This window comes from Mycteria americana, chromosome 23, assembly GCF_035582795.1.
Source record: "Mycteria americana isolate JAX WOST 10 ecotype Jacksonville Zoo and Gardens chromosome 23, USCA_MyAme_1.0, whole genome shotgun sequence".
Lineage (NCBI taxonomy): Eukaryota > Metazoa > Chordata > Aves > Ciconiiformes > Ciconiidae > Mycteria > Mycteria americana.
The window spans coordinates 6,597,360-6,618,052 of NC_134387.1; the positions used below are offsets into that span (position 1 = coordinate 6,597,360).

At 39.3% G+C, this 20,693-nt stretch overlaps 1 protein-coding gene across 1 annotated transcript in view; it reads left to right on the forward strand.

Moving 5' to 3' along the window:
* Nucleotides 1-1,315: 1,315 nt before the first annotated feature.
* Nucleotides 1,316-20,693, forward strand: part of KCNU1 (potassium calcium-activated channel subfamily U member 1) — a 52,743-nt gene continuing 33,365 nt past the window's right edge. The window contains exons 1-18 of the mRNA XM_075523581.1: nucleotides 1,316-1,480; nucleotides 3,280-3,396; nucleotides 4,280-4,341; nucleotides 6,319-6,409; nucleotides 7,177-7,288; nucleotides 7,916-7,991; nucleotides 8,438-8,513; nucleotides 8,859-9,029; nucleotides 9,485-9,576; nucleotides 10,220-10,330; nucleotides 11,840-11,945; nucleotides 13,014-13,096; nucleotides 13,969-14,038; nucleotides 14,469-14,624; nucleotides 16,573-16,685; nucleotides 16,790-16,858; nucleotides 18,777-18,866; nucleotides 18,998-19,098. Coding sequence (XP_075379696.1) covers nucleotides 1,316-1,480; nucleotides 3,280-3,396; nucleotides 4,280-4,341; nucleotides 6,319-6,409; nucleotides 7,177-7,288; nucleotides 7,916-7,991; nucleotides 8,438-8,513; nucleotides 8,859-9,029; nucleotides 9,485-9,576; nucleotides 10,220-10,330; nucleotides 11,840-11,945; nucleotides 13,014-13,096; nucleotides 13,969-14,038; nucleotides 14,469-14,624; nucleotides 16,573-16,685; nucleotides 16,790-16,858; nucleotides 18,777-18,866; nucleotides 18,998-19,098 — 1,861 coding nt within the window. The remainder of the gene's footprint in view (nucleotides 1,481-3,279; nucleotides 3,397-4,279; nucleotides 4,342-6,318; nucleotides 6,410-7,176; nucleotides 7,289-7,915; nucleotides 7,992-8,437; nucleotides 8,514-8,858; nucleotides 9,030-9,484; nucleotides 9,577-10,219; nucleotides 10,331-11,839; nucleotides 11,946-13,013; nucleotides 13,097-13,968; nucleotides 14,039-14,468; nucleotides 14,625-16,572; nucleotides 16,686-16,789; nucleotides 16,859-18,776; nucleotides 18,867-18,997; nucleotides 19,099-20,693) is intronic.

Consider the following 20,693-nt stretch of genomic DNA (forward strand, 5'->3'; position numbering starts at 1 on the left):
GCTGTATTTAAAGGCTACGATAGCATATTCTTTGCCTCCCGCCAACTATTTGCTGGGCTGTTATTTCACTATTCTTTTTTTGATTTTTGTTTCTTTTTTTCCTGGGCACGTGTTTTTCCCAGTTCAGGCAAAATCACTACTTCTATACTCAGCTGTCGTGATTGCATGAAGAAGAGTCTGATTGCATTATTCATCTGCAGTGCTCATAAAAGACTTCAAAACTCTTGACTAGACCTAAAGCTTTTGATGACATTCTCTTTCTATAGAAAAGGGGAAAGATACTGCGTGAACTGGTGGTATCTGATCGCATTGCTACCCCACCAGCTGTGGATGGCACAGCTAGGCCTGCATGGTACAAGACGAACTGTTGCTTTTACTGAGCAGTTTCTGGGAGATGGCTTGCTGTGCTGTTCTGCTTTGTTTTTCTCTTCGTCCAAGGCTGCAGTGACGCTGGGAGGCACATTGGTTTTACATACGGGTATGCAAAGGTAGCCTAACTCCAAGGAAATGCTGCCACCTGTGGGCATGAGAGCACACGTATCCCAGCTTGGTTATTTTCATATCATTAGAAACTCTGACTTAGCTTGTTAAAATTCTTCTGATTAAAAAGCTTATTAAACTAGAAAAAGAAAGACGGTAGTCCAGTGAAATGAAGACAGCAGTGGAAAGGTCATGCTGCACTTCACTGACAACTGGGCAATTACAGAGACAAAATACCAGGCTAAGTGCATCTTTGGTCTGACTCATCTGACCAGTCTGATTTTGCTTATTCTGTTCTATTGCTATTGCGGCTCTTACCGCATCTACTCTTTCAGTGCCAGGGCATCTTGCTTGTCTTTGTTTTTCAGCAGTAGAAGGACTCAATCCAAAAGTTGAGTGGAGATGCCCAAGGGAGTACTGCAGTATATACTTGTTCCAGCTCTTGAAAGGAAGCATGAAACGGGGTCTGAATGGATGAGTCTTGAGTGCTGTGTGTGAGACTTCACAGGTCTTTATTAAGCAGCTTATGTTTATACAGTGACTCTGTATACGGTGAGAGCCAGCTTTATAAACTGAGCTATTCCAGAGAGAAAGTACCTTGGTACTGTCACTAAAAAGATACATTTTGAAATTAGAGCCCCCATTCAAATCCTTCCATTGCAGAGAGAGTCCCTCTCGGTATCCCAGTCTGTCAGTCTGACCAGTGCCGACAGGATGCACAGCACTGGTACTGAGGTCACTGCAATGTCACAAGAGCAATGGGCATTCTAGAAGGTCAGGACCAAGCAATTAAGGAAGCTGAGGAGGAAGAAGGCAGAACAAAATGATTCTTAATATGGCAGGGAAATGTAACCTCACCTGTGCGCTATATGTTCAGTTGGCTTTTATTATACCATCTTTGTTTGTTTTCTTGGGAGGCCTGTTTACCATACTGGTTTTCAGGTTGGCTAGGTATGCTTATGGATTCAGCATAGAGAAGATCTGGATGAAAAAGGTAAGGGTAAAATCTTTTTGAAATGGCTCATATTTTGCATGTTGATGTGAGAATGCAAGACTTACACTTGGTATGGAGGGAATACTAGCTTAGAAAGTATCTTCTGTTATAGTGTACTGAACATGGCATGTTCAGGGAAAGTTTGGTTTACTTTTATCTTCGAGTTGATTACTTTAACAGGTTAGTGCTTTTTGATGTTACTGTCTTTCCCTTTTTAAGAGGAGGGGACAAGATATTTTTCACCAATGTAGATACTGCTAGCTGCACAAACATACATACATAAACCTCAGCACCTACATATGCAGGTAGATAAACACAGGTGCACACGAGCACTATGCTTGCCTTTTCAATCCTCATCTGCATACAACCTCTGATTCTTAAACACACAAGCTAATATGTGCAAACACACGGTATCTCCTACACATAGCTATTTAAAGACCAAGGCAGAGTTCATAACAGAAATGAGGAATACATGTACATGGTCAAGCTGTCTCTCAAGACTGTAACTCCCCACTCTGTATAGTGCAACTATTGGAAAAATTGTCTTAAGTTGTTTTTCAGTATTTTAGAATAGCCTTTTTCACATGGTCTGAACAGACTGGACAAGGATGGGATTAAGCATGCTGAAAACAAATCCACCACCGAAAGATGTATGATCTTTTAACACCGGTCCTCCCTGTGTGCACTGTGGAATTTTTGAGAAGGTGTTAGTAGCTCCCAAGGATATCACCAGGATAGTTCATATGACATATCCAGGTCACTTATGTACCTGGTTACAATGTGATTTCCAGGACTGAAGAGCTCTTTCCTTGTGTCACTTCACATTGCCTCCAACAACTGTCACAGGCCATTTCACTCCATCACTTCCAAGGGAGGGCTTGACATTCTCATCAGCTCACCTGGATTGTGTGGGCAGAAAATGAAGGAAACACCTGTGCTGCTGGCAAACTGTAGGCATCTCTGTTTGCTAAAATGTTAAATTAATCTGATTCTCTGCTGTTCTTTTGGCTGCTGAGCAGAGGTGGGGTTTAGTTCTTAAGTGTTAGGTCTTTACAGATTCTGGTGCCTGGGAAACTGAGTGTAAAAGCAGAGATGCCAGCACAGTATCTCAAGTATTACAAGTAGCATTGGTCCCTTTTTTTTTTTTTTTGGTAGGTGTTTACAGGTTTTCTGTCATTGAATAATCTGTGTTAGTTATTTGTTACAGTTATTAATAGCTGTATCTGTAAGAAGGACAGAATTCTACCTCATAGCAAAAGCTAATCAGAATTAGCTGAAGCTATACAGTAAATCCAAGTCTTACCTGGGGCTGTTACTGGCATACATTAAAAGAGGTAACAGGCCACGTTAAAACAGAACATTGGAACTGAGATATTCCAGGGTATATGCTAGGGAAATGTTTTACATGGTCAAAACTAAGAAAATGAATTCACACCTGGCATAAGATGGGAGACTAGTAGAGAGGTGTTATTAGCAACAGGCACACTTTTCCTTTCAGACTCAGTTTGAGGCAATCACTTTAAGGCAATGAAAATCAATGTTCATTGGTGCAGCCAGTAGAGAAGAAATGAGACTGCATCTGTATATCACAGTATGTGTCTGCACAGCATGCCCTCAGCGAATTCCAGGAAGGATAAGGCCTTCTGAAGCTTTTCGTAGCTTAGCTGAAGGAAAATATATTCCACCCCCCTATTACTTTCAGTCCCCATTCAGATTTGGTGGTGGCTGGATGTGTTGGCTTTAGCCATCTTGGGAAACAGTGTCTGGCAAAGCCAAGGTTAACAATCTGTTTGCTTCTCTGTTAGGACAAAGATGTCTGGTGGCCACACAAAAGAAAACCAAGTTCCATCTACTGGATAAGAGTCTTCTCTACACAGGTAGAAATGATGCTATCAGCCCAAACATCTATGGGATGTGTACTGGTAAGTAGATTGGTTAGCACAGGTTTTCCCTTCTAATGCAGGTGGTGAGTCATATCTGTTCTTATGAGGATATCAAGTGAAAACACAAGTATATGTCAAGCTTTGCAGTTCACATGCTCTAGGTCACACTTTTTCCTAATACAAATGTGTTTGGCCTGGGAAGATGATTTGGAAAGTTCCTAAGCAGGAAAAGTTATATAAAATGACTGAAACTCACCATCTGATGTCTCCCTAGATCTGGCCGTAGGCAGACTGCTGGGTCTGGCTACACAGTCTCTATCTTCTGGGTAATTGAATCACTTCTGAGTGATTCAGCCCTGATGGCTTGCTTGGTGGCTTACTCTTTCAATGGGAAATGATTGGTGTAACAGTATTGCTGGTAATAATTTTTGTTATTTTAAATGCATTTCCAAAGGATTGGGAGTGCTGTCTTTATCCACCAAAAAAGGATATGCCAATGTCATATCTCAATGGAACTAAATCGCCTTTTTTTTAATCTGAGCATCCTTTTGTATATTAGATTTTGGTGACTGCAAGTGGATGAGCAACTAGTCACATGGGTTTGGTTCCCTGGCCTTTCACAATGACAACCAGGGAACTGGAATTATGTGGTCAGCTGCACCCAGCCCTCAACAGTAGCAAATTAACACAAGTGTTGACTTACATTGGTTGAGATTTTGGTTCGTTGTGCATATGCCTAACTGAAATCTCTATCTTGGGATTGCTGCAGAGTGTAGGTAACTCAATTTTGCTCCTTCTGCCTCTCCTGTAAGTCATAGAAAAACAGAAGAAGTGGTGTTTAGATGTGTGCTTGTTTTAGATGGAAGCTGTGTTACTACCAGAGTAAGCATCATAACATCCTCTTTGATGCCTGTGTTTTCAGGTGATACTGGTGTTTCTTCTGAATATTGGTGCGCTCATCATTTATTTTGTCAATCTTGCTGAGTAAGTAGATTACTGATGTTTATCCAAAAAGCTTGTTTAAACAAACTGTAGAAACAAACTTCCAAGCTGATGTGTTTTCTAAGAGCTGTTTTGTGGCCACAGATATGAGCCAGAGGAGCCTATGGGCACTGATATGTGACAGGCTCCTTTGAGCTCCATGGGTTGTCAGGTACACATTCCCCCCTTCCTTTAAGATGCCAATACTTTACAGGGATTACGGATGCCAGAAGAGCATAACTTGGGCATAACTGCATGATAGCAGCAGCCTGAGTAGTGCATGGAACTATACAGTGCAGGCAGAAAGGAAAAATTGTGTTTTGTATCTTTGTTACAGCTGTTGAGGTTTCACTGTATGTAGGTTTTTTGTGTGTATACCTTCAATGCTGGATTTTCCGAAGAACTGCGGGACAGATGTCCAAATCCTACAGCTTTTGAAAAGGGTCCGGCACCCATTTTGGTACAGACATTTTCAAAAGCATTCAAAGCCCAGCTGTTGCTATTGCAATGTTTAGAGAATGCTAGATTTCTAATAAAGCTCACCACCCACTACCCAAAGCTCTTTTGAAAGTCTGGCCATTTATTTTTGGTGTCTGAATGGGAATGGAGCTCTCCTATAAAATCCAGTCTTCAGTGAACAATTTGATGGGAATAAAATAACGAGACTGAATAGGAGGAAAGCACACTGTAGCCTCTACCAGTCTTCACCTGGATACATATATTTTGTAGAATGTGCTCAGGGCTAAAAAGGTATATTAATATGCAAACCCTTTTGATTGATTTAATATGCCAGAGCATTGTTCTCAGATCTTTGCTTGGACTGGTGCACAACACTGGAAAAATAAAATGGAATCATAAAATGAAATAAATAAAATATAATAGCTGTGGAGCACTCTGAACTAAATTCAATCAGCAAGGGTAAACGTGAGAAGCAGAATTATACATCAAGAGCAATCCAATATTGTGTTTAATCCCAAGACATTATAAATCTGACAAACATCTAGGAATAGCTTCAGAAGGGAAAGAGTTGTTTCTTTAAGGAATAAACAGGCAGTTAATCCTATTTACACAGAGTTTTTTCCATGAATAGCATTACACCTGTAGGTGAGAGTAGATGTTCACCTGGGCTGACCTATGGGGCTAGTTTACTTTGTTTCTGCTTTCAAAATATTCCCTGCATGGGTGGAGGAAGAGGTGCCTCAGATGGCTTGTAATTGACGTACCTAGCTTGCTGTCAGCCTGGTATAGGCAGTATGTCAGCAAGTGAGTGTGAGAATGTGGCCTGTAATCTCTTCAGGCACTGTCAAACATCTGTTGTTGGACCAGGTGGTGCCAGTGGGAAAAACTTATTCCCACAGCTTTCTACTGCCAGATTTTACCACTTGCATCAGTCTGCACTGTTAAACTTTGTTTGAACACTCTGTAAGCCTATTTCATGCAAGGTCAGTGAGGTTGGCCTAGAAAATTTAAATTGGTGTTGTAAGCTAACCTGGCAGACTTTGATGGAAACTACTCAGTGCTTCAACTACTCCCTTGGCAGTTAGAAGGCCATGTTCAGAAGGGGTTCAGTGAGAAATAGCTACAAGAGCTCTCTCTTCTGCTGGCTAAGCTGGATACAGAAGAGTATACTGGTCCACAGGAGGAGGGTGAAACCGTTTTCCTGAAGAAGTCAACAGAAGGATTTGCATAAGCACTCTCTAAATATATGAAACCCAATCTTTCCAGTATATTTGCGTGATAGATAAATAATATCATATTGCTAATGCTAATGAAAACCTGCTATTAACAGTCATTTATTCTGCCTAACTCACTGAGGAAATAGAGATTTAAGTTACACAAAACTGTGAATACATTTAAATTTTGGTTTAGTGATTATTTCACAGTAAAAAACCAAACCAATTGTCACTTTATAGCTACTCTATTGTTTGTTGTTTTGTTTTCTTTTTTTGCCCTTCCTTCCACTGGCTGCGATGTCAGTAGAGCAGAGGAATTCAAGATCTCCTTTCCAGACAACATCCTTTATGTAGATACAGGCTTCAATACTTTCTTCCTCCTTTACTTTGGATTGCGGGTAAGGGCACTTTATGGGAAAGTTGAGTTAAAAATGAACTATATTTGGGAGCAGTTTACCTGTGTGGATAGCAGGTGCTCTGTAGTATAATGTTTGATCGTCTTAGCTTAGCTCAGAGCCACTCTGGTTTTTCACCTTTTCTTGTAGTTACTTTTTTTCTCCCTTTGGAATCTGGTTATTTCCAGCATTTCTGCAACATTTCCCAGCTCACACGTTAGCCTTATCTGTCTTTCTCCATGTCTTTAAACCACTGAATGAATTAGTCACGTCTCTTCAGCTTCTCTTGAACAAACTGTATAGCTGTGTGCCATCTGTTGTTAAAATGACATTAGTTGCACTGGTGTGAAATACATTTTGATTGTAGCTTTTGCCATTAGAATTTTTGTATAAGTCACTAGAAAGCAGGATATTCCCTGTTATAGATTGATGTAATGAGAATGGGGTCTTGCCTGCCCTTTGGTTTTATAATTCATTGTTACTGATACTGCAGTACAACAGAGAAGGACACCCTAGAAAAAAGATGAGGCACATGAGAAAGAGGGAGCGAGAGCATCATTATACCTTTGGGTCCAACCCATTTTGTGTTCTTGGGGCTCCAGTGCAAGCCTTTCTGAAACAAAACAGAAATGTTAAGGGGGTGTCCACAGAAGCCAAAACAATAGAGAAGGAAGCAGACTGCAAAAATGGGTCTCCTCAGAGAGCTACGTTCTTGCTCTGAGACCTGTGATCACACAGCACTGATGCTTTTTGATGTTATTCATCTTTAGTTTGTGGCAGCAGATGACAAGCTGAGGTTCTGGCTTGAGCTGAATTCTCTTGTGGATTTCTTCACGATCCCTCCAGTTTTTGTTTCCTATTATTTAAAGAGGAATTGGCTCGGTAAGTAAGACTAGGAGATCCTGCTTTCCATCCGTGTTGTTCTGCATCCTACAGCAAGACTCCCTTCAAGTTTATTTTGATTTGGGGAGGCTTTGACCATCAGTGTGAAACTGTTCTTTGGGAGCAAAATTATGCCTTGTTGGCAAAAACTCCTTTAATTTTGAGGGGCTTGTAATTTACCCAAGCCTGTCTCCATTCTGTTTATCTGTCTGCCTGGCTTTTAGTATCTCAGTAATCACTGTACCTGACCAACTGGATGAGGAGTTACCCACCAGGGAAGCAAAGATACTACCCATATTTTTGTGAATGGTTTTCTTGCATGCTCTGGGGTCTATAGTCTAGTGGACCTCTATGTCACTTAAGCCTTCAGGTTACAGCTCAAAGGAACTGCAATTCTTAATTTTTCTCATAATTCAAGGCCTCCTTTGAGGACATAGGTGGAAATCCAGTGACATAAAGGCTGTGAATATTGAGCAATGTTATCCTCTCTTGCCAGGTTTGAGGTAGGATCCACTATAAATATGTGGAAAACAAAGTATGCGTATTTAAACATATCTGAATATGTGGAAACATTCCACTTCTAGACAGATTTTTTTATTCTCCTCTGACTTTCTCACTTTTCTGCAGGTTTGCGTTTTTTGAGAGCACTTAGGTTGTTAGAACTTCCACGAATACTACAGTTCCTCAGGATCACAAAGAACAAGTAAGTTAAAGCCTTGCCAAGTACACTTGGAAGCCTAACGTTCTCCCTGATGTGTGTATCTTGGCTGACTCGGGTAATAAAGGAAAACACTAGTGTTGCATATGGAAAAAATTGACTATCGATCATGTTGCACTGGAAATTGCAAAAAATTTTATAACCATCAGCTCAGTGAGACTCTGGCGGTGGGGAAATGAGTGGAAATCATAAATGCAAGAAGTCTTAAAGGTTTTAGAGATTGATGATTGTCAAAAATGGGATTATTTGACATGTTGCCTATGGTAGAAAGGGATGGATGTAGGAAGATTTTCTTATCCTAAATCCTTCATGTGTAATCTTACACTCACTAGGAAAGAGTTTTGTGGAGTGGGTCATGTAGGAAATTTTAACTCTGGCAAAGACTATGTTACATTTTAAATGTCCTGGGATTTTTCCCTTTCTATTTCCAGTTATTCAATCAAGCTCTCCAAGCTCTTTGCTGTATTTATCAGCACCTGGCTCACAGCTGCAGGATTTATTCACCTGGTATGTATAATCAGCTACACATCCTTCCTTGTCACCTTAAATCAGTATTGTCATGTGAGCTTTGGGTATATGGTTTTTTTCCTAACAAATGCAGCATTCTCTTAGGAGAGAAGAAATTTGTTGCACCAGGACAACGCATGACTCAAGCCAGTGTAGTTTACTTGCATACGTTATCAGATGTGGTTCCATTGATGCAATACCCCCTTGTTCCCCCCCAGTAATGAATCATTTCTGCAATAACTAAAATAGTGCTAATTTTTTAATGAAATAATTGTGAATTGGAGGTGGACTGAAACCAAAACCAATTTAAACTTCTCTCTTTTCTCTTTTCTCACCCCTGGGCAGGTAGAAAACAATGGAGATCCTTGGGTTCAGCCTGCGAATTCCCAGTCCCTCAGCTATTTCAAAAGCATGTACCTAGTTATGATGACTATGTCCACTGTTGGTTATGGTGATGTTGTGGTTCAAACAACATTGGGTCGAACCTTTGTTATTTTCTTCATTATTGGTGGTTTGGTAAGAAACCTTTATTTCTATTCTGAAAGTGGCAGCTGGGGACAGACAGTGAACAGCAGTGTCACCAAAAATTTGATCTTAGCAGGGTTGCAGTAGGGATTAGACATCTATGAGCAAAGAGAGTTTTGACATTAAGTATTTACTGGCATGGCTCTAGAGTAATTTTCTCATCTAAGAGCTGGCAGGGCTTCTAGTATTTCTTTCTGTGGCTGCAAATACTGGCAAGAGCCAAAATACTGGACAAAATTAATCCAAGGTATCAATGGCATAAATCCATTATCACTACATCATACACTTGTACATTCCTGCCAGTGACTTTAGGAATCCGAAATAAATTTCTCATCGTTGTTCCACATAATTTAAACTCTCACAAATTAATTTATTATGGTTAGGAGAGACAGAATTGACTCTGAGAAAGAAATTTTTTTTTTTTTTTTTTCGCCTTGATGTCTTAGGTACTATTTGCAAACTTTATCCCTGAAGTTGTGGAAATTGTTGAAAGCCATAAAAATTACAAATCCTCCTATGAAGTGGTGAGTGGGAAAAAGTAAGTAGGGTTGCTGTTCGTCTTTGGAAAATAAAAATCAGGTCAGTGACTAGGCTGGGAACCACCTCAGAAGAAATAAGGAGCTAAATAAAACTTCCTGCAGTAACTTAAATGAAAACCTGAAACTTACTCTTGGTTGATCCTTACCTCGAGACTGTCTGAATAAACCTTGTCAACAGCACTATTCAGCATGGGCTTTATTTTCAAAGGAAGAGAAGCTAGCTGACACGAGAGCCGAACTTAGGGACTGAAGAGACCTATTTCATTGGTGGTGCTGGTGGGGTTTTTTCAGTGTAGGTGTGGTTTGATTTTGTTGGGAGTTTCGGGGGGTTTTTTGGCCACTGACAGAACTGGGCAGGTACAGCTTTAACCAGGTCTTCTAAAGTTCCTTCTATGACTCTCTGGTTTTGGAATGTCTACCATTCACTTCTAGCACTTACAGTTCCTCTTCCTTTCCAAAATAACTCCTGAAGTACATAGTTACGATGAACAAAATTTCCATCAAACCAAAAACACAAACTGTCTTCTGTATTACTGGGATTAATATACTACAAGCAGGTGTGTAGTTTCATACAGCGTCAGCTTTGCAACAACCATTCTACTTTTTTCAAAGTGACAAATCTTGCTTGATCTCTTCCTGTAGCTATATTGTTGTCTGTGGTAATATCACTCTGGAGAGTGTCACTACATTCCTACGAGACTTTTTGCTTCAGGACAAGAAAAAGGTTTGCACAGAAATCCTTTTTCTGGGAGAGTAAGTATCCTTATTTCTTTGAGATTTCACTTTGATTCCCTGAACACTTAGGGGGAATGTAGGAGATCTGAAAGTAAAGGAAAGCAATGCTGTATAACTAATTAATGGGAGTTAGAAACCAAATTGTAGCAATGAAGCTTTCATGCCGGAATGTTCATGATAAAATGTTTTCTGTTGTGATCAATTTTATAAAAATTGTTTCCCTGTAAATCGTGTAGTAAGCTAGCTTTGCCAGATATACTGACTTTAAATCTTGCCAAGTCTGGCAATCAAATAATTGTCAGCTGTCTCAATCTCTTATATATTTTTTTTCATCCTGGGGAGAAAATTTATAACTTCCACTTGGTCATGCTGGCGTATGGCAAAGGGAGGAAAGTGAAGCCACTTTTCTGTGCCAAAAATATCAGGCATTTCAACTGTCCTGTCAGATCCCCTTCTTCTGCCTAGCTGAAGCTATTACGCATGTTTGTGAAAGCAGAAGCTTCAGAGGGAGGTGATTGCTAGGAGCCCAAACAGGATTTTACCTTGGAATGCAGTAGAGGTGGGGCAAGAGGTGAGCAGAATATTATAGGCATCTCTTTTGAAATACCATGACATTTTGAGAGAGCTGTTGAATTGAGGATGTATGGAAATGAGGTACAGGAATGGTTCAAAGACAGGAAAAAGTGCTTTAAAGGAAGAGATGTAGAGTTCAGTCTGTTTAGCGTAACAGGAAGAGGATGGGGAGTTTGGCTCAATCAAAGTGTCTAAGTAGCTTCACAACCAGTATAAAAATCTTCTTTAATCTGGAAAAGATAGGCATAACAAAAGCTAATAACTAGAGTTCAAAGTCGAGCAAATTCAAGTAAGAAGCAAGGCATGCATTTTTGAAAGTGAGAAGTGATTAATAATCACTGAAACAAACTGCTCAGAGAATGGGTGGATTTTCCAATTCCTGTCTTTAAATCAAGATTGGATACCTTTCTACAGGGCATGCTTCATTACTGGGATCAATGTAAGAATATCTTGATAATGTATTGTACAGCTCATGTAGAAGAGAATGTTACAGAAGTTCCTGGATGAGATACAGTTTGCATAAATTGAATAGGAAAATATCACTTGAGTTGGAGAGAAAGTTGAAGTTCAGCAGTTTCATTTGAAAAGAGAATGCAGAATCAAGCCCTAGGAAGTGTCATTTCCTGACTCTTGTGGGGTAACAGTGAGCTGTAAAATTAGAGTTGCATGGATGGCTGTGGAATGATACTCATGAAAAATTAATGACAATAGCAGAAGACAGGAAAAATCCAGGAAACATTTCCATGACTGTTAAGTTTTATAAAAGCTTGTTTTCATTAAAATCTAAACTATGTACTTTAACTGAGCTGCCAAAATCCCTGTAGCTTTTTTTAAACAGCAAGTAGTTATGGCAAATAGCTTCTCTGAGAAATGGAGACTTGCAGAGAATGTAATTATGAGAGATTGATGGATTCCTGCCCCCCCCCCCCCCCCATTGTTGTTTGTATTGAATAGGTCTCTTCCTAGTCTGGAGCTGGAAGCTGTGTTCAAATGCTATTCAGCCTACGCGACTTTCTTTTACGGCTCTGCACTAAAATCTGAAGATCTGAAGAGAGTTGGAGTAAGAACTTCATCATTTGCCCTTTCTTGTAGATAAGCCAACCTTGCGAAAATCTTGTCCCTTATGAAAGGATGCTTGAGCTGCATTTACTCAATTCATGTTGAGATTTACACTTCAAGCAGCTCTGCTTATTTTAGTGGTACCTTTTGCATACCAACATATCACTCATGGGAACTGAGAATGCAGAAGTCAGGCATAACAGACTTTTCAGGCTATAAATTTTTCAAGCAGTGAAACAGCAAAAATAAAGGGGAAAGCCAAACTGATCATCTGGTTTTGAAAGAGGAATATTATGGAATGCAGCATTTCTGGAAATTATATTTAAATAATTGGAATAGCCCTTATTTAGCTCATCTTTAGAGTGCGCATCATATTTGGGTCTCATTCATAGATGTCCAGAAAAGAAGAGACCTCGTGTTTTGAAATACTGAAGACTTATTAAAATATTCCAATAGAAGCAGAAGGAATGGACCTGGATTAAAGAAAAAAAAAACCCTAAACCAACACTACCAACAAACAAAAAAACCCACCACTGGCTTTAACTATAGTGTGGTTTCTATTTGTTAGTATCCTATTTGAAATACAGTGGTAGATCTCCACCTAGTTCCCAGCAGATTATGAAACCTGCACCATAAATGAAACTTTTCGTTGTTGTTGTTGTTAACTTCATTACACAGCCCTAGTACTGATTAGATGACTGAGACAGAGGTCTTCTGACCTGCCCAAACATTGACCCTTAAAGTGCTTCAGCTGGACTTTGCTGGGGAAGAATATAGCAAAGCTGCCTATTTTGTAGCTTCTAGGAAAGTGTTAGCGCTAGAAACTTAAAAATTTCACGTGTTCCAGCACTTTAAAAATAGAAATATGCATTACATACTGTATGTTTGACTGGAGCTGCATCACTGTTGAAATGTTCAGGCATGTGTACAACTCCAAGTAACAGGATCGTGATGATCTTACCCAAGTTTTTAACTAAAGATATGTGCCACTAAATCAGATTGCTCTCGGAGATTGTTGTACTTCATATGGGGTTAAATCCTGATTTAACTTTTCTGTCCTGGGATACAGATGGAATCTGCGAACGCTTGTCTCATTCTAGCAGATGTTCACTCTCCACAGCCTTATACTGAAGATACTTCCAACATCATGAGGTAGGATGAGATACTCCAGTGCTTTCATTCTCTATCTGATTGATATTAACAGTGACACAGATAGCGCTGCTGGCAGGGGAACATATTTGTCCTGTCACCTTTTTTTTTTTCTGCCTGGAGAACTCTGAAAGCCAACTGACTGCTTTCTGCTATGATTTTATCAGATGTGTTGAAGGATTGAGACAGGTAGCAGCTGTGCTGCCTTGCAACCCCATACAGAATATAATGTTACTAAATATGGTGTAATTACCTTCTTCAATATCCTGAATATTAGCAGTTGAGGAGTCTGGCTCCTTTACACTGGAGAGAGTTGCACACTAATGTCTGGTGCAGCTCTTGTCAGGTCTGATAATTCTACACATCTTCGTACTGGGCAGACTTGAACTGGGGACTCCCTTAGTACTGCTGGATTGTGTAAATCTGATGGCATAATTAGCATATGCCTAAATAGTCCAGAAGTCCAAGTTCCAAATTGGGTTATCTTTATTTTCTATTTGTAGAGCATCTACTGAAGTGGAGATAATAGTTTATGAATGAAATTTACAGGTGGAATTGGTGAAGCAAATATTATTCATTATTGTTGCTTCTCTTAGCTCTAGACTTTTAGTGGGATACAGGTATGATCTTCCCCCTGTGTTCAAGCCATGTGCCTTTATCTTAAGATCTTTTGATGGTGATTGCCGCCTTCTCCAGATAGTGGACTTGGATATGCTTAAAGTGTAGAGGTCCCTGATATGGACATTGGGTCATATGCTGTTCTTTGTCACTACTCTCCAATTGCTATCTGCCAGCATAAACTAGTCTGACTTGAAAAATGAGAGACCCTAGCCAGAACCAAGCATATTAACCAGAAATTTATATCTTTTGTACAGAGTGCTGTCTATCAAGAATCACTGTCCAAACACAAGAGTAATTTTACAGATAATTCAGTCTCGTAATAAGGTATCACAATTGTCTGTCTGTCATGCGGATTGTCACGTTGAAATTCTGGCCTTTATGGAATCAAAAAATCTCTGCCTTTTATAAAAACAGGACCTTTATCCCGCGTCTCTTACTCATCCAGTTACAAGCTATCCTAGAATACGTTTTAACATTACTAAAAATAAAGAATAACTCTTTGTTTGCTTTTATTGTTTTTGTCAAATTTGTCAGCAAATGCACATTTAATGTTTTAAAAAAAAAAACCTAAAAAACCAAACCCACCCAAAGAACCTCAGAAGTCCACTTAGCTATCTGTTAGCATATTCCAGCACAGATTTAAAAAAAAAAAAAAATATGAAGGCAAGAAAGACAAGAATCATCATTTTACAGGAACATTGTGGCCTTGCCTATCTCTACGCTGATCTGTAATCACTTTCCTACTCTGCAACAGGTATACCTGCCGAACATCCCCAACTGGGACTGGAGGACAGGAGACAGCATCATCTGTTTCGCTGAACTGAAGCTAGGCTTCATAGCACAAAGCTGCCTTGTTCCTGGTTTGTCTACTCTCCTAACCAATTTGTTCATTGTGAAAGAGGATACTGAGGTATGTCCTTCACTTGTCTAAATAACGTAAATAGAGCCCAGTGGGATCTTCTCTGAAAGATGTGCCTGACTTCTGAGTAGAAACTGCAGCCAGGTCTTTTGAAGCTTATCTTGATCGTGCTGGGATTAAGCTTGACACAGAAGACAAGAAAGCCTAACAGACTCTTTCTAATTTAATACTTGAATTCAGTGCAAGAGGTGAAAAGAGTGCTCTTACAGCATGCTGAAGCAAAAGAACCTAAGGATGCATTTTACAGTAGTGTGCAAGGAGGCGCTAAAGGGAAGGATGGCCCGTAGCAAGCCATGCTGCTGCATTTAGCTGATATGTGGAAACACCTTGTCTATTGCTATAGGTTCAAAAGCAATAATGTGATGCTAGTGCTCCACCGCCTCTGAGAGAACACAGTAAATCAGTTTTGGTTACTGCACAGTATGGACCCTGTTTAGCTTCTCTGCGTCTGTGCTTGATTCCATTCTGTCTGGCACTCATTATTTGAATCTGTGCTTAAAGCAGTACAGCAGAACCACTCCTGCTTGACACCCCCAAAAATGGGCTGAAAATCAGTCCAATGCACCCTTTCTAGTTAAGAGCATGCTTTTCTTCAGTATCCTTTTAGGCTTATTTATTTCTTTGGTTGGATCTTAAGGGGTAATTTACACAAGAACAGTGAAAATTAGAACTCCTGTCATCTCTGTGCAAGGAAGGTGATCAAATTTATCCTCCTTTTATCTGTCTTTCCTCATCAGTACCTGCTACAATGCAAAACTGATAAACTACATATTAACATTATGGTACACAAGTTGCTCAGGTATTTCCAAATCAGTACCAGAAGACTTAATAAAAACATTAAGACAGAACTATCGGGCATGAAGTTGCCTTAACAAGTCTCAGGTTTGCTAGTCCTGCAGTGGACGTGCTTTTGCTATCACCTAGTGGCTATATGTGATACTTCACATTAATCTCCTGCACGAAAGAACTTGACTGCTGTTTCTCTCTTCAGGGACTTTTCGTTCACAAAATTAATTTAGACAAACTAAATAGATATCAGGCGAAATAAATACAGAGTTTATCAATGCAGAACTTGTATGTGCTTGTTAGTGTTTTTTCATTGACACGTGCTGTTTCATTCAAGTCCAAATATTTCACAGACATGGCAAAGCTAGCAAAACTGGTATCTTAAGTTTTTTTTTAAGCATACTATGAAAACTCAGCAAACTTGTTAAATTGAAAAAAGCCTCGTATGTCAAAATCCATTAAATAATTTTTATTTGGAAAGCAACACTTTTTTTACACATTTTTAGTAGCATATTAAGTTTTATGTGGAAGGCATTCATATGCCAAGAGAATAGCAGATACTGTGACACAATGAGTGGCAGTCTAAAACCTGAAGGAGCTGTAAGCAATAGAATGTTTTGCTGCTTTCACTACCTAGGTATGAACAACCCTTCCCTAGTTGCACAACTACCAAAGAAAAAAAATAGTGCTTATACTGGAGTAGACTATCACAGTTCAGCAATAAATTACACCTCTAATAACTGTATTTATGATTGGTAAAACTTAACATGAGACCAGTCCTCATCTGAATAACTAAGGAGGCAGGTTAATCTTATTGCCAAGTAAGGTGTAACTTTCCTCAAATAATAGGCTCCCAATACTTCGCAGTCATGAAATTTCCCTGTGACTTTATTTGTATGCAGTAATAACACCTGTTCTTTGATGATAATATGAATTGGAAGTGTCTAGAAGGGTTGAGACTTTGCCTGGTCTGTTGTTTATTAACTCTGATATTGTCTCTGACAACATAAAGCTGATATCATTCTGCTTCCAGTAACTAAGGGCCTTTCATCTAATATTGTGTGGTGGTAGAGTATTGGCCCAGTGTTAGATGACATATTCTACTTGCCTTGCCTTTCAATAAATACATTATCTTTATGGTTGATTCTTTTAGACAAAGAGAAAATATTTGAAGGAAAAAATGCTTCTGGAAGACAAAGACTACAAAGTAGTGACTTTTCAGCTCTCCAATGATTTTGCAGGCATGACTTTTGTAGAGGTTTGTCGGTATGTGGTACAGATGTGGTTGTTCTTCTGTTAGTTCTTTCCAGATGTGTCTTTTCATAGTACAGAGATATTATGACTAACTGTGACTTGCTGTCTTTCCCCAGGTTGTGCTTTGTAAAACTGAACCTTGTCCTCTTGGGAATTGAACTCAAATTTGGCAGTCAAGGGGAGAGGTAACTGAGAGACTTCTCTTCTAGTAAGAAGTCAACTAATTCCAAACTAACAATTTCATAAGAACTCAGAAGAAATATGCCCCAGGGTCTGTGCAGGTTTTATACACCTCTTATCTTCCTAATGCACTGTATTTAGGAGACAGGATCAAGATGTTGTTCCTGGTTACTTAAGTGCTGGGGTGAATTTTACTATATACAACAGTCTCGTCTGCTTCCTCTTTTCTCACAGATAATCAGGCGAGAGATGGGAGAAGAAACACCATTCTTACCTTTTATTCCACATGCAAAACAGTATAGGTCTCACTTTGATTTGGGGTGACTCAAGCATATATTTATTTTCATTGGTAAAGGAAATGTCTCCTTTTTTTTTTTTTTTTTTTTAGCCACATGAGTTTACAGAGGCTTCTAAATGCTATAAAGCATTGTCATAAAGGGATAATTTATCAATGCTGGCAGCAGAGCTTTTGCTCTCTGAAGCTGATCTGGTCCTGGGCCAGATAACACTCTGTCTGTTCTAATGATGAAATACAAGACGTCCTAATGGGGAAGCTGGAACTAGTTCAGAAAGGGGAATAAATAAGTGCTATAGATCTTTAAAGAGCTTGAGAAGTCACCCAGAAAATGCAGACTATTGAGTGCAATTATTTCTCTTTCCACTTTTATAAAGGAAATGGCTGTTTTGACGAAACTGTAGAATAGAAACTCTGAAAACAGAGGGTTGTAGGGAAACACTGCTGTGAGAAATACATTGGGGCTCTCTTCCAGAAGTGTTGAATGAACTCTACACTGAAAGAAGTCAGTAGATGTAGTTGCTTAGCACTAATGGAAAACAGGCCACAACTCAATCTATTCTTCCTTAAGTTCATACATTGTCTGGCTGAAAATAGAATTATGAAAAGAGAAAGCAAGAGGGAAGAGGAAGCTGCATGCTCTTTGAGAGATAGAGACTATATTTTTGCTTTCTTTACACAACAGTTGGCACAGAAGAGATACCTCTTCTAAAAGCAGGACCTCTAGATGTTGCTACAATATCTGTAGTAATAATTAGTCATTCATATTTTGTTTGTCCTCTGAGCCATGAATCTGGAGGAGCTGAGTACAGGCCTTCTATTGTGTGGAAGGAAAATGTTAACAACCTTGTCATCTTTCCCTATGCCATTCACACTACCAATATTCATTAAAACTGGGTTGAAAGCAATAGGAATTTGGACTGAGCCAGTACCTTGAGTGGTCTTTGTAGGGGAAACTGGTGTAAATTTAATGTTGCAGGGGATTCAACATAGGTCTGCTTAAAGCAGCCCAGCAGGGATACTCACCCTGGAGGTAGAAGGGGAGACCTTAGAAAATAAGGTTTCCTCCCCTTGTTTTACCTGGTATGTTCAGCATTAGAGCAGATACCTCAAACCCTGCACATCCTTAGTATCTGCAGTTGCACAGAACTTGTATTTTAAGTGTAAGTATTCAGGATTTTCAGTGACCCCATGGAGAAATGGCCCATCCAGGCTGCAGTAAACTATGATTGATTTTATTATTTTAAACATGTTCAAAAATAATGTTTCCTATGAAGTTTACAATTTAGCAAATTAATTACAAAAAAGCTGCCAAATCCTCAGGAGCCTCAGAGTTGAATAAACTGCAGAAATCCTAACAAAAGCTGATTTGCACAAGTCCCTGTTCTTCCACAGCTCCCCCAGGTTTCTGTGAACAGTAAATTCCCTTTATGCCATTGAAAAAGCATGTTAACTTTTTCGTGTCTCGTGTCTCTCAAGTCACAGAAGCTATAACAAAGAGGATTAATGTAAGATTGTGAGGTGAGAGGAAACTGTTGTGATCATATAGTCTGAATTCTCACAACAGAGGTGAAAAATGTCGCCAGATGACAAACTGTGATTAGTCTTTTCATTGTTTCTCAATACAGTGCTATCCTGATCAATCCATCTGCGCAGATAAAGATTCATCGGAATACAATGGGCTTTTTTATTGCTCATTCCCTGGCAGAAGTCAAAAAGTAAGATTCCCTATTACTGTTTTTTTGAAAAAAGGTCTAGAACAGACAAACTTTCAGGAGCGGACAAGTGCATTTATTCTCTCATCAGTTAAACACAATTCAGTTCTGCCTAATTCGCTTCTGTTTTCTAGGGCACAGTTCTATTGTAAAGCCTGTCACAGTGATATACAGGATCCAGAGCAGATCAAAAAATGTCAGTGTAAAAGCAGACTCTGCTCAAAACCTTTCTCAGGTAATTTTTTTTAAATCTGTTTCTCATTTTAAAAAAAGATGGCTGAATGAATCTTTGTTAATTGTATTTTTATTAACTATTTCTCTAGAAGGATAGGTTGGAATACACAGCCCTTTATTTACCTGATAAAATAGGCAGTTTTCTGATGATACTAGTAAGTCTTACAGATTATGATTATACTTTAAATGCTTTGAATTTATGCTTTCCTTTAGGAGTCAAAGCTTCTTGGCTAAAAAAAGAGTAGGAAAGAATATACCTTGTTCAAGACTTTCACTCTACTCGTTAACAGGTTTATCACAGAATACTGTTCTTTAACTGCAGAGACTGAAGCAAATGTGTCTTATTACTATAGCATGTGTATAATTGAAGCAAAAGCTACAGCTGGATAAAAACAGAATTTTGTGTCCAGTTTGTGTACTAGATTCTTGGTCAGGATTCCCTGAGGAAGTGTGTCTAGATCTTTGTCATCGTGAGAATATAAAACTTTAAACATGAAATCAGATAAATGTTTTTGAGGTCGTACAGGTTGTATAGCAACACTTAAGGTGTTTGCTCTGAGGACTGCAAATCTTAGCTGGATGGAAAGAATAGATGAATCATGGCAACATCTAACCCTAAGCAGAGCAACTTATTTCTTCACCTCAAACTCCATTTTGAAGATGTGGGGTTTTGTTAGGTGTTAGTTTTCTGCTGAAGTAGAGAACAACCTCTCGGATCTATGTGTAACTACACCAAATTGAAGCTTGCTGCATTTTCATGAAGTGTTCAAGGCCAAAATGCACACCTCTTCTAGGCTTCTGTAAACTTCTCTGCTAGTGTCTCCCCTCCATGGAGATGGTGCTTTGCTTTAAAGGAGACAAGGAGCTTTCCATTAAATGTGGATGTACACATGCATGCCTACTTGTATTTCAAACACTTGCAAATCCTTTAAGCAGCAGATGGCAGCCAAGCCCCATTACAAAACATGCCTCTGAACTGCAGATGGTTGAGCTAAAGGCAAAACTCATTCACACTGTGCTCAGCCAGACTGAGTGAACAAGCACAAACATGCTGACACCTGGAGGACGCCATGTAGTAATGTCATGTCGAAAGAGAAGCTGGAGCCCATTTTCAGTCCAACACACTTATCAGCATAGATGTAACTAAGGTCCCTGAAAGCCAGCTACCTTCCAGAACAAAGACTTCCATAAACTGCAAAGACATCTTAATAAAAGTCAATGGCAAATGAATAGAAAGACGTTGACACTGTAGGAGCTCTCCACCTGGTTGGTTTTCTTCTTGTTTCCTAGGCAATCTTAGATTTTAAAAGGACAAGATGACATTTCAGTATAAATGTGTATTAATAAAAAGCAGTTGTTTGCAAACCTGCAGTTCTGCACCAGTTATACGACAGAGTGGTTGCCTTAGGTGGATCAGGAGCTTTGCCAGGCATAAGACTTTGCCATTGGTTTCCCCTAGGATTCTGGATGTATCAGAGCAAAACAGAGCTTAATTATAAGCACTTTGGTTCATTCCTCCACTCTCCATATAATGCAGTTTAAATGGTACATGGTGTTCTGGATTCCTCCAAACTCATTGTGAGGGGAAGTAGGGGG